The 14,619-nt window shown below is 36.1% G+C and overlaps 1 protein-coding gene across 1 annotated transcript in view; it reads left to right on the top strand.

Annotated features, from left to right (window-relative positions):
* The window catches only part of SEMA3E (sema domain, immunoglobulin domain (Ig), short basic domain, secreted, (semaphorin) 3E), a 277,793-nt gene that overhangs the window by 138,490 nt on the left and 124,684 nt on the right, over nucleotides 1-14,619 (top strand). Inside the window, exon 2 of the mRNA XM_010848140.1 lies at nucleotides 11,364-11,524. Coding sequence (XP_010846442.1) covers nucleotides 11,364-11,524 — 161 coding nt within the window. The remainder of the gene's footprint in view (nucleotides 1-11,363; nucleotides 11,525-14,619) is intronic.

Below are 14,619 nucleotides of genomic sequence, written 5' to 3'. Positions count from 1 at the left end.
GAAATAAGTAAATAAATGAAAACAAACTTTATTACCACAGATAATTTCATAGATTGTATGAAAATAATCTGAAAGGAAGATGTTCACTTGCTGATCAAACCTAGAGCACACTATTATAATACTAGGAGCACTTTGTTGGACTCTTGGAAATGTGTTTCTTTCGCTGCTTCCTCGATAAGTTTTAAATCACTAACAGTATAAAAAAACGACATTACAGTATTTCACACATATTCTTGGCTTCATTAACTTCTGCTTTGATTGAACATTTAAAACATCTTGTAAAATATTTGTTACTTAGAATTTTTGAATTCTCATAAACGAGTGTCAAGTTAACAGGAGGGTCGAAAGATCAGTTTTGAGTGAGTCATTTTTCCCTCCATGTGGAAGAAACTTTCTCATTGGCTAGTGTTCAATAAAAGCCTGACCATAAGTAAAAACTGACCTCCACAAAAGTGGCCTTGAGAAACTAAATGTTAAGTATAACATTTCTGATATTTTATAGTAGATAGTAAATTATTAAAAAGATATTATATGATGCCACTTAATATAACTCCTAATCTGTGTGTGAGAAAGGGTTGTGGATTTGGGACTCATCAGTGACTGGAATTAAGTGTTCAAAGAAAAACCAAATGAGTCAAAATAGATTCCACAGGGAGCCTCAAAAATGGAGCTATAGGAAAAGTATAGAGTAAGTGTGAAGGGGATTGAAGTCTGAAGAGGCCAAATGGAAAACATGACCCTGAAGCCAGGGAGAATGGATGAGAAAAAATCTGGATCAACTGTAGTGTCCTTAGGGAGGACAATTTCACAAAGGCCTCTGGCTATAGAACCACTGTCCCTTCCCAACAGTGGCACCTCCACTGTGGCCGAGGCTCCACACTTCTGTCCCACGTGGCTCCCAGCTGAACAGCTCTGCCTAGGGGTTTGTTGACACCCAGTTCAGCCTCTGAGAGACTGAGCATGTTCCCTGATTCATAACTTTTTTTTTTTTTTGGTGAATTGTTAATGCCAAACTGGTTCAAAACACGAAATAATTAAGAATTAGGTTTATTTACTAAAGCAAAAATTTAACACATTAAAAATAACATGGTTGAAGCACACATTTCTACATGAAGAGCCTAGCCTCCTCTATCTTTCAACCAGGATGTCACAAAATATAAAACTTAACAGTTTTAACATTTCTTAAATTCAGATCTTGACTAAAAACTTAAGCTTGTGGAAAAATAGGCAATGGACATAAAGATGACAAAAAGTGAAAGTATTCTAAAATATATGAAAGATGCTTAACTTCACCCATAAGAAAAACGTAAATTTAATTAGTATTTCCACAGTCAGATCTGCAAATATCCTAAATTTTAATGGCATATAATGACATACTGTTCTCTAGGTGACAGGGAATAGTCATTCTCACTTGCAGTGGTAGAATATTAAACTATAATTCCCATGGAGGCACATTGGCAGTATCTGTAAAAACAAACAAAAAAAACTCCACTTCTAAAAATATTTCTTATAAATATATTTTCATGTGTGTGAATTGCCATATATTCATGTATATACATTGTAGTGCTATGTTTCAAATCACTTTTAAAAATTAAAGTATAGTTAATTTACAATGTTGTGTTAGTTTCAGATGTACAGCAAAGTGATTCAGTTAAATATATATATATATATATATGTTCTTTTATATTCTTTCTAGTATAGGTTTTTATGAGATATTGAAAGTAGTTCCCTGTGCTATATAGTATGTCCCTATCATTTATTTTAAATGTAGTAGTTTGTATCTATTAATCCTGAATTCTTAGTTTATCCCTCCTACCTTTATAGTTTTCCTGGTTTTGAACTCTAAAAAGTATTTTCTAAAAAAAAAAAAAAGTGAACAGACCCTATTTTATCTAGTATGTTAGCTGAAAAAACTTACCTCTGAAATTAATTTATAGAAATAAAATGAAGAATGCCAAAATCTGATTTGTGTTATATAGATTACACTGATTTCTAATGTCCTTCTGATACCCCCGATATAGTACAGTACATAATGCAGAGCATTTCAGTACATACTGAATGTTGCATCAAAATGAATTACAATCTGTTATCCCAATCCTAATCAGTTTAAATTGAGAAAAAGAAAAACTTTTACATATTGTGTAAAATTTGATGCCTAGCTTTCTTCCATTTAATCTTTTAGGTCTCTACGTCTGCAGTACACCTTGTTTTGTTACTATCATTCTCACATGCTTATTAAAAAATAATTCTTCAAACCTCCTTTTATTCAAGTTTTGCCCCCTGCTGACAATTACGCACATCAAAAGCAATTGGTATTTTAAAGATAATTCCAGTCATACAATTGCTCTTAAAACCATTGAAGGCCTTTCCATTACACTTAGAATATCACATCCTGGTTATGAGGCCCCAGAGGAATGGCTGAATGGACACACTGCTCGCAGTTCAGGGTCCCTTTGCCCTATAGACTCAGCTTCAGAAGCTATTCACATAGCACTTGCTCCATTGACCTCCAATGAAATAAATTGTAACTCAACATTTAGGAGGCAATCACAATTGTTAAATTGTTGACTTTTAGATGGTAGCACTTTGTATTGTATGATTTTGTTCAATTTGGTGATTTAAATATGAGCACTCACACATATGTACAGTACACGCATGGACAATGATTCTGTGTCATCTTGTCCGCTGGTGATCTTGTGCTCATGGCATTCAGAGATCTGTAAGTCAGAATATCGTGTGTAATACTAAATAATGATGAGTTATATAATATAGGAACATAAGGAATCTTAAAATTCTGACACTGTTTTTTTCTTGACTGAGGAAATAAAAGGCTACTAGATGCCTAGGCCATTCATGTGTACTTTTGAACTCTTTTTGCTTTTGCTGGAAGCAGCATATGATTAAAAGTTGGAACACCACAGTGCCTGATTTGGACCTTTGACTTGTTAGAAAGATAGAAATCTAAAAGTTCAGAGGGTAGGTGAAAGGATGACTATAGTCCATTGCTGGAAAGACCAATTAGTAAGCCCTGATTACACTTTAAAAAAGTTAATTGCTTATTTCTTTACAACTCTGTTTCAACATTATTATAAGCCATTAGTGAACATTGATCAGATCTGTCAAAATCATCAAAGCATGTTGTAAGAATGTTTCCTTTGGACTTGTTAAAAAGTTGAAGAGATTTCTAACCATTATTTATACATTTCATTTCCCTTAACAATGCTTACTTTGCGATTCAGCATTTTATTGTTGAATTAGCTTTAAGGCATTGAATAAAAGAATTGATTTGGAAAATAATGAAAAATTTTAAAGTCCTGGATCTCAAAAGTTACTGCTTTGCAGGTGACAGTGGTAGGAGTGTGCATTGAATAAGAAAATGCCCGTCCCTTGGAAATCTATTTTTTTGTTTGAAAACTGAAAAATATATCCTCTCTCGTCCCCCATCTTACACATGGATGTGTGGAATTTAAATATATTTTGACAAAGTGAAGAGAACTGTCTCTATAATATATTGAGGTCAGTGAGTTTTAAAACTGTTTCCCTTGCAGTTTTAAAAGAAGGACCATGAGAGGAAATGACTAAATCCTCTGCGTATATCTTCATTGACAGCTGATAATTAGCAGGCAGCCTAGCAATAATAATTAGTTCCCCCTTGAGAAAATTTCCGGATGAACCCTGAGTTGGTGCATCTCAGTTGTCTTGTTTCTTTGTCCACTGTCTCCCCCAAGTAATTCGTGTTATTTTTAGAGTAGGAAGAACTCAAGATGAGCTCCTTCCTTTTACCCGAGTCAGCACTGTCCATTATTTGCACTGTGTTTTCTGGAGATTACCTGAGATTAGAGTTTCTTTTGTCCTCCTCTTCCTGTATATTTTCTGATTCTTTCATCTAAGCAGCTTGCAGCAGTGCAGAGGGAAAAAGCAGTTAGCCATTGCTTGGTAAATACGCCGTGTCTGTGGACTATAATTTGGTGCTAAAACCACTATTATGACTTAAAATGCTGGCTCTAAAACTAAAAGGAGAAAATATTCTTAAAGAAGGAGGAAAGCTTCCTGCTTAAGGTTTTTGTTTTGTTTCCCTAAGTGTATACCAAAAAAGTATTTAATTCATTTGGAAACTATAGCAAGTGAAGTACAAAGATTTCAGGTTTTTAAACTAAAATATATAAAATTGAGGATGTCACCAATTCATAAAGCAACATGAAAAATTCAATAGTTATTTGAGAGAGTTTTTAAATACAAATGAAAGGTAATTAAAATTAAACTTGATATTAACCTGAGTTTTCTTGTTGTAAATGCTGTTGAATTATTTGAATTATGTCAATTCTAACAACTGAATATTGGGAAAACCTTCCATTTTATTTTATTATGGATAGGAGTCTCTGTAAAAAAAATGTATTCAAGTTGAGAAATATTATAATCCCTTAATAGAATAGACTTTTCTGTGTTGTTATTGTTCAGTCCTAAGTTGTGTCTGACTCTTTGTGATCCCATGAACTGCAGCACATCAGGGTTTCCTGTGCTTCACTATCTCCCAGAGCTTGTTCAAACTCATGTCCATTGAGTCAGTGATGCCATCCAACCATCTCATCCTCTGTCGCCACCTTTTCCTCTTGCCCTCAGTCCTTCTCAGCATCAGGTTCTTTTCCAGTGAGTGGGCTCTTCACATCAGGAGGTCAAAGTATTGGAGCTTCAGCTTTAGCATCAATCCTTCTAGTGAATATTCAGGGTTTATTTCCTTGAGAATTGACTGATCTCCTTGCTGTCCAGCGGACTCTCAAGAGTCTTCTCCAGCCTCATATTTTGAAAGCATCAATTGTTTGGGGCTCAGCCTTCTTATGGTCCAACTCTCACATCCATACATGACTACTGGAAAAACCATAATTTTGACTGTCTGGACCTTTGTCAGCAAAGTGACGTCTCTGCTTTTTAATACGCTGTCTAGGTTTGTCATAGCTTTCTTTCAAGAAGCAAGAGCCTAAATTTCATGGCTACAGTCACTGTCCATAGTGCTTTTGGAGCTCAAGAAAATAAAGTCTGTCACTGTTTTCATTTTTCCCCCCTCTGTTTGCCATGAAGTGATGGGACCAGATGCCATCATCTTAGTTTTTTTGTTTTTCCCAACATTTTTGAATGTTGTGTTTTAAGCCAGACTTTTCCCTCTCCTCGTTCACCTTCATCAAGACGCTCTTTAGTTCCTCTTTAATTTCTGTCATTAGCGTGGTATGATCTGCAAATCTGAGGTTGTTGATATTTCTCATGGCAACCTTGATTCCAGCTTGTGAGTCATCCAGCCCAGCATTTTGCATGATGTACTCTGCATGTAAGTTAAATTAGCAGGGTGACAGTATACAGCCTTGATATACTCCTTTTCCAACTTTGAACCATTCCATTGTTCCATGTCCAGTTCTGTTTCTTCTTGTCCTGAAAACAGGTTTCTCAGGAGACAGGTAAGGTAGTCTGGTATTCCCATCTCCTAAAGAATTTTCTGTAGTTTGTTCTTAGTTCCTTCTGTAGGAAGTTTTAGATGTAATGGATTATGGAGTTCTTGTTTATAAGGAACAAACTTTTAACAAATCAAACCACCTTGATGGTGTTTGTCTCTGGGGAACAGAACTGAAGAAGACTAAGCTGTGTGCTGCACAGTGGTGATGGACACCGCATCTACCATGGATAATTAATAGCAAAGCTCTCCAGTCAACTTTCCTTATTTACATTTTGGCACCAGCAATGACCAAATAACCTTAGCTGTGTGCTGTGCTGTGCTTAGTTGCTTAGTCCTGTCTGACTCTTTGCGACCCGATGGATTGTAGCCCACCAGGCTCCTCTGTCCATGGGATTCTCCAGGCTAGAATACTAGTGGGTTTCCATGCCCTCATCCAGGTATCTGTGTTCTGAATCTCTTTAAAACCTGTCTTTTGCATTTGGGAAACAGGAATAGTTATAGGTCCTCCCTCTTACAAGAAGTGCCACATGATTAAGTGAGATGTTTAGCCAAATATCTAGACAACTGTGATCCAGTCGAATTGAGACATAAAATTAACCATCACATCAGGCAGTGCTCTTAAGCAATTGATCTAGTTTTTCTCTTGTTTTTTAGTGACTTTGGATTTTTTTAGAAGCCTGGGGTCAATTTTGATATTCACTTTAACATTGTGTTGGATATTAGAGAATGACTTACATTTAATAAAATTTATTCCAGACCTCTCATTTTGTTTTTTATTTCCCAATATTTTAATATCCCTAAATATATATTTATTTGTTCAATTGAATATTTGCATGAGTCATCTCAGATCCTTTTTGGAAAGAGGCAAGTAAAATAATCAAATAAAAGTAGAAAATTAGAGTTAGTATTAAAGCATAAATATGCACAACTTTTAAAAATGTTTGTGTTTAGAATTCCTCTGTGTTAGTCCAAATATATATCTGAAGTACAGACATTTACACATAGTAGATACTTTTGGCCTTCCCTGACTTAGAGCTCAAGATGTTGGAGAGTCCCAGACAGGAAGGAGGATTTGAGTCTCAGAGAGAATTAAGGATCACAATTGGGATTTATCTCTATGGAAGTGGACAATAAAAATATAAACCATTGAACTAATATGTTTTGGTTAGTACCTTGATTCTGAAATTTCTATTGATAAGCCTGAACTTGTTAGGAATCAGTCATCAGCACTATTCTGTTGTATTGGTCAAAGTAGAGAGTTACAGAAGCATTGAATGTCCACCCCTCATATAGGGAACATGTTTAAAGAAAACTACAGTCTATTTATTAGATCTTATATTAAAAAAAAATAACTTAGGAACTATCCCAAGAAGTGTCTGTATAAGTGAAATGAAATTTCTTAACTTACTGCCTAAGGCATGTACATCATATTCAATTTTATGTATCCAGGCATATCTTGGCAGCAGTTTTTCCTGAGGCAATATGAATGAATCAGAATAAATTAGATCAAAAATTCCTGATAACCTGAAAGTATTTCCTGACTCTATAATATTTTAAACATATGAAAAGTCATAAATTAATGTTTTAACTACTTCCCTTTAGGCAAGTTTAAATACGGGTCATGAGCTATTTAGAATTTTTCATTGATCACTCCATTTTTGAAGATGTCAAAAATATAGATTCAGCACTATACTTTGAAAGACTAAAAATATCTGTCTTTGGATTTGTATATTTTTAACAATGTCTTATCACCTCCATTTTAGAAATGCAATTTAGGCAAATAATAATTTAGAGGACAGAAGGGTGATTAACATGTGAGGAAACCAGTCTAAAGAGGCTAAGTGGTTATTCAAGGTTCCTCAGGTAATTAATGGCAAAGTCAAGACCAGAACCTGGCTCCTCAGCTTCTCAGCCTACAGGACTTTCATAATGGCATATACATCTGTTGTACATTAATTCTCTCTTTCTCTCTCTCTCTTTTTTTGGAGGGGGGATTTTTTTTTTTTTCATTGTAATAGTGTATGTAGGATAGTTTTCTCTTTCCCATTTATTCCCTGGGCACCTGAGTTTCTTCATAAGTCACTTAAAGGATGATAGTAATTCAAACTGTTACACTGTGGTTCTTTACTGTGGTGGAAAAAAAATCAATAAATATAAAGGCCATGAGCAAGGAACTTGTGAAAATTTTGCAGTTGTTGGAATTTTTCCCTTTGCATTTCCCAAACTACACATCAACAGAAACATGAGTTCATCTTTGTTGTCTCATGGGATAGACTTGGTCATATGGGATGGGTCCAAATAAAATCTGATATATTAAAAGAAAATAAGACTGGTGGATCTACATTCAGTTCAGTTCAGTTGCTCAGTTGTGTCCGACTCTTTGCGACCCCATGGACTGCAGCACGCCAGACTTCCCTGTCCATCACCAACTCCTGGAGCTTACTCAAACTCATGTCCATTGAGTTGGTGAAGCCATCAGTATTCACTGTTGGATATCACAGTTGTATATCACTATTGGATCAGTAGTTAGTCTCTTATTATTATTGATTAAAAAATAGGAACTACCACCTTTACGCTATAAAAATTAGATATAATAAGTACTGCAGAAGTTGGCAAGTCATAAAAACAAGTACAAGTTTTGATGTCTATATCTCTAGGTATATATGGAGGTAATGAGGCTGTAATGACTTCACTGGGAAAAAGCAAGGGCATTCCATCCTTACTGGAATTCACTTAACAGAGGGCCTCCTTTACTGGTGAGGCTGCCTCTCTTTCCAATTCATACTTTTCAAAATTTGCAATGAGTACTCAACTGTGGCAATGCTTTGGGGTAGGTTCCTCATGTTTGTTTCCTTTCATGACTTTCTCTCAGTTTCCAGCCAACTAAGTCTCCTAAACTCTGTACCTTACTGTTCTTGGTAAGTTTGTAGTTTGTAGAGATCTGTTAATTCTACTTAGCATATACCCATTCTTTGATCAGTTAAATATGTTCAGATAATGATTTCACCATGCTTAACACTTGAAGAATTTTAGAAATATATCAGAATAACTGGGGAGTTTTTTCTGCAAAATAGTTTCCTGATCAGACCGGATGTAACACCTTAAGTGATTACATATAAAGACAAGATATAATGGCAGTGGAGAACTTTGATTTATATTTTTGGTATGGTATTGAATTCCTAAAAAGTGCATCTCTTTCTGTGAATGCCTAGTAAGAAAGGAAAAGAATGTGATTCTACCTTGACAAAATTACGAAATAGGAAAAATTTGTCTTCCAGAATTCAAGAACCCTTAAATCTCTCAAATTCCTATTTTCATCCTCCCTAAATAAAGTACCTTATTATTTCCATCTCTCCCTAAAAAGTTTAAGTTCTTTATTTAGATGAATTGTCAAATGATTCAATATCACAAGTTTTACCTTTATAAATGATACTTTGATGCTAGCAATATTGCTTGTTTTAAACTAAAGATTTAAGGTTAGCCCTATCCCATGAAATGCTGGAGATCAGTACTTTCAGAGTAGAGAAATAGAAGTTAATACATTCTTAATAGAGGGGAAAAATACTTCATTTCTCTTTTCTCAGAAATAGTGTAAGAGTGGACAAAATAATGTAGATCTGTCATATTTCATATTGCTATCTGGATTTGAGTGTTTTGGTTACCAGTATTTAACCTTCTCTGTCAGTTGCATCAGGAACAGATTTTTGGGAAATGAAGTTATCTGTTAACTTGTCAATATTTCCAAGCAGACTTCTTGGGAATTTTCAGCCTTCAGGGTTTTTCATATTGGAGTCATATTCTTTCTCACCCTCAAAGTCTCTCACATATCATTTAACAACCATAAGTAATAAACTGCCATATGCAGTGAAATAGCTTCAACAAACAAACAATACCACAGATTTGCCAGATTCTGACTTTCTGAAGTAAGTTCAGTCCAGTTCAGTTGCTCAGTTGTGTCTGACCCATTGTGACCCCAGGAACTGCAACACACCAGGCCTCCCTGTCCATCACCAACTCCCAGAGTTCACCCAAACTCATGTCCATTGAGTCAGTGATGACATCCAACTATCTCATCCTCTGTCATCCCCTTCTCCTCCTTCCCTCAATCTTTCCCAGCATCAGGGTCTTTTCAAATGAGTCAGCTCTTCACATCAGGTGGCCAAAGTATTGGAGTTTCAGCTACAACATCAGTCCTTCCAATGAACAACCAGGACTGATCTCCTTTAGGAGGGACTGGTTGGATCTCCTTGTAGTCCCAGAGACTCTCAAGAGTCTTCTGCAACACCATAGTGCAAAAGCAGCAATTCTTCGGCGCTCAGCTTTCTTTATAGTCCAACTCTCACAACCATACATGACTACTGGAAAAATCATAGCCTTGACTAGACGGACCTTTGTGGACAATGTTTCTGCCTTTTAATATGCTAAGTTGGTCATAACTTTCCTTCCAAGGAGTAAGTGTCTTTTAATTTCATGGCTGCAATCACTATCTGCAGTGATTTTGGAGCCCAAAAAAATGAAGTCAGCCACTGTTCCCACTGCTTCCCCATCTATTTGCCATGAAGTGATGGCACCAGATGCCATGTCCTTAGTTTTCTGAATGTGGAGCTTTCAGCCAACTTTTTCACTCCCCTCTTTCACTTTCATCAAGAGGCTCTGTAGTCCTTCTGAAGTAAGAGTAGTACATAAACAGTAGCCTAAATCACAGTTTTAGACAGCAGATCCCTGTCAGTTTTAACAGTTATTCCCTCTGTAGTGAATACTGCCATGTTTTACTTCATTGCATTCACAGTCCTGATAGTTTCCAGACTCGGGTGATTTGATTCTGGACATGACTTTCAAAACCAGTTTCAAGTAGAAACATTTTTTCTGAATTGGTGTTCATCTGGAATTAAATGGACTTGTTTTGGGGCTATTTATTTTAGAATTGGGATTTTTATTATACATAGAGAAGTAAATATAAAAGTCATAGTGGGGCTGGTGCACTAGGACCACCCAGAGGGATGGTATGGGGAGGGAGGAGGGAGGAGGGTTCAGAATGGGGAACACATGTATACCTGTGGCAGATTCATTTCGATATTTGGCAAAACTAATACAATATTGTAAATTTTAAAAATAAAATTTAAAAATAAATAAATAAAATCATAGTAGGCTGGGGAAAAAAAGTCATAGTGGAATGACTTTTCTATGTGTGCTTTACATTAAAGTTTGTGAAAAATAATCTGCATTTAAAAGCATAGGCTATTGAAGTTGCTCAGTCGTGTCCGACTCTTTGCGACCCCATGGACTGTAGCCTATCAGGCTCCTCCATCCATGGAATTTTCCAGGCAAGAGTGCTGGAGTGGATTGCCATTTCCTTCTCCAGGGGATCTTCCTGACCCAGGAATCAAACCCGGGTCTCCTGCATTGCAGACACTTTACCATCTGAGCCACCAGGGAAGCCCTACTTTTCATATTAAGTTGTGTCAAAGTTTTTCCATTCATAAACTTAAAAAAGATTTTAATTTGTGCACATTGTAACTTATTTCCATTATACTCTGTTTTTAAATGCTGAACAATTTTTTTTTGTTTTTAAAATTATAGTTGAACTATAATGTTGTATGAGTCTGTTTACAACATATTGATTTGATATCAAGTCATATCAAGAAATGACTATCCCTATAAGTCTAGTTAATATCCATCCCTTTACATGGTTAGAGTATCTACTATTTTAGCATCTTTCAAACACACAACCAAGTATTGACAGTGTATCATATATTTTTAATCTTTCTGAACAATAAATGTTATCATTTGTATTTATGATAAAATGAATGAATGTTAACTGCACAGTATAAATACATGTGAAAATAGAGCCATGAAAAAAGTGTTACAAAGGTATTTATATTTTCTCTGTGTTTAGAGTACATTTTGTTTTGCATTTCAGAGCTCTTGGATCTAAACAGAACATCAGTCTTTCATAGCCGTTTTGGATTTCTTAATCTCCAGACAATGCTACTGGATGAATATCAAGAGAGACTCTTCGTGGGAGGCAAGGATCTTGTATATTCCCTCAGCTTAGAACACATCAGCAGTGGCTATAGAGAGGTATGAAAGAGTAAACTGTATTTCAGGAGAGAAAGAAAAGGAGTAAGGGAGAAATCTTAAATGGGTGTTACTTGGATTAGATTTTTCATTGTCTTGACCACATGAACATTCTGAGTGATAATATTATTGAAAGAAATCAAATACACATTAAAAATAAAATCATTTTGAGAAGATTTATAAATAATGCAGAATAAACTTTTCTAGCACACCACTGATCCCCAAATCCCCAGAAGACTTCTGACTGATGCATTGAAACTTTCTCTTGCCTAGCGGCCCTTGTACCACACCCACTCTCCTGACACCTAGGTTTGTATATTCTGATTTAAAGTCCCTTTGGGCTTTATTACTCCAAAAATCCCAGCCTGAAGAAATATGGATGTGTGAACTCAGTGTAGCTGACTCATGTATTTCTATTGGTAAGATCACTAATTCAGATGGATGCTCTTTAAACCTAAAGGATTAAAATATATTAAAACAGGCAAGCATTCAACTATTTTGAGAAGGTTAACTATAAGAAGAAAAATGGTTCTTATAATCTGTGCTTGTAGAGTTGAATTAATATGTTTCCAGAACTATATCAACCTTACATAAAACATTCAGATATATGTAGACTATAGCATTTTTTGGCATAAAGGTATATATTACATAATACATTTTCTTTATAATTTACTTGTATATTTTTATGTTTGTCAAAATGAACAATGTCCATATTTTTTAAAGTCATTTTAAAAAAATTATAAAAAGCAGAACACCTTCATCCCATCCAATTCCTAATCTCTAGAGAAAATAATTTAAAACTCTCGTATTTTCTGGTTCTTATCTCCATGTGTTGAAGTGACATTTGTGTACTGTTCTTTCTTGATATCACTATGCTATGCTATGCTATGCCAAGTCACTTCAGTCGTGTCTGACTCTGTGAGACCCCATAGATGGCAGCCCACCAGGCTCCCCTGTCCCTGGGATTCTCCAGGCAAGAACACTGGAGTGGGTTGCCATTTCCTTCTCCAATGCATGAAAGTGAAAAGTGAAAGTGAAGTCGCTCAGCCGTGTCCAACTCTTAGCGACCCCATGGACTGCAGCCCACCAGGCTCCTTGGTCCATGGGATTTTCCAGGCAAGAGTACTGGAGTGGGGTGCCATTACCTTCTCCATGATATCACTAGTTTTAGACAATATCTGTTGACTTTCTGTAAATGAAGATTTTTGCTTCCTTTTCTTGCAGTGACGTAGCTAAAATATCTGCACAATTTCAGCAGCAACCCCTACTCATCTGCCCTGTCATCTTCCTATTATAGCTGTACCACAATTTTTAGCTAAGTCGTAACTATATACATTATTATAATTAGGAAAATAGATCACACTTCTTCCCCCTCCCCCGATTAAATGTTTTCTCTTTTTTTTTATTTGCTTGGATTATTGTTGTTTAATCACTAACTCATGTCCGATTATTTTGTGACTCCATGGACTGTAGCCCACCAGGCTCCTCTGTCCATGAAATTTCCCAGGCAAGAATACTGGCGCGAGTTGCCATTTCCTTCTCCAGGGGATCTTCCTGACGCAGGGATCGAATTCAGGTCTCCTGCACTGGCAGGCGGATTCTTTACCATTGAGCCACCAGGGAAGCCCAATATCTGTTCCATAAAATAATAAATAATGTAAATATCTTAGACGACATAATAGTTAAATAAATACCTGGAAGTCACCGACCAACTCAAGAATGACATTATCACCATCCCCACTGCTTGTAGTTGCCTTTCATTTCCTCCCTCTTTTCCTCCTGTGTCTCCTGCTACCTAGAAGCCATCACTCTGATGGATTTTTTGGTTTATTTATTTATTAATTTTAAATTTTAAAGAATTATTGTATCATAATGAGTGTTTCCCTATTACATTGTATTGTTTAGAGTTACTTGTTTTAAGCTATGTAAAAATGATACACAATTGTTTATTGTAGCCTACTGCTTTTTTGTTTTGTTTTAGTATTAGTTATTAGATTCAGTTGTGTTACTTGTGACTGTGCCTCCTTTGTTGTAGGGGTATGAAGATTGAATGAGGAACACAAGTTAGATTTTTAGTTTTTTTCCATATTGTATATTTAAGCAGCATATTGTTTTTGCATAACTTTTCCCATCTTTTAATTTACTGAGGTGTAATTTACAAATACAATTTGTAATTTACAAATACAGTTCCTGCTGATGGTGACTGTAGCCATGAAATTAAAGCAGACTTGCTCCTTGGAAGGAAAGCTATGACAAACCTAGACAGTATATTAAAAAGCAAAGAAAATCCTGGCTTTGCATTTGTAGTTGGGATTCTCTGGTGGCTCAGAGGGTAAAGTGTCTGCCTGCAATGCAGGGGATCTGGGTTCGATCCCTGGGTCAGGAAGATCCCCTGGAGAAGGAAATGGCAACCCACTCCAGTCCTCTTGCCTGGAAAATCCCATGGACAGAGAAGCTTGGTAGACTACAGTCCATGGGATCGACAAAGAGTCGGACATGACTGAGCGACTTCACTTCACTTTACTTGCATTTGTAGTACTCAGCAAATTCCTTAATCCCTTTATTCTTCTGTTTTCTCATTTGTTAAAGGGGACAAATATTAGGGTATTCCCTGAATATTAGGGTATTCACTGAAAAAAATCCGCACGTTAAGTGGACCTTCACAGTTTGAACCCATGTTGTTCAAGGATCAACTATAACAATCAGAACTTGTACTATTATATACACATTAGACTGATTTTTCCTGTGCAATTTTGAAATAGGTAAGAACTTACCATTTACTGGGCTTCCCTGGTATCTCAGAAGGTAAAGAGTCTGCTTGCAATGCAGGTATACCCAGGTTTGATCCCTGGGTCAGAAAGATCCCCTGGAGAAAGCAATGGCTACCTACTCCAGTATTCTTATCTGGGAAATCCCATGGACAGAGGAGCCTGGTGGGCTATAATCTATCGGGTCACAAAGAGTTGGACAGGACTGAGTGACTTTCATTACCATTTAATAAATTTACTGTTAGTTTTTTAGATACTGACTTTGCTTTATAAATTAATTCATTCATAGCATTTCCCAGACTATGTAATGATACTTTCACCCGGAAATTC

Source organism: Bison bison, unplaced genomic scaffold, assembly GCF_000754665.1.
Source record: "Bison bison bison isolate TAMUID 2011002044 unplaced genomic scaffold, Bison_UMD1.0 scf7180017864260, whole genome shotgun sequence".
NCBI lineage: Eukaryota > Metazoa > Chordata > Mammalia > Artiodactyla > Bovidae > Bison > Bison bison.
The sequence above is the reverse complement of the archived record's forward strand: the minus strand, read 5'-3'. Positions and strand labels throughout refer to the sequence as shown.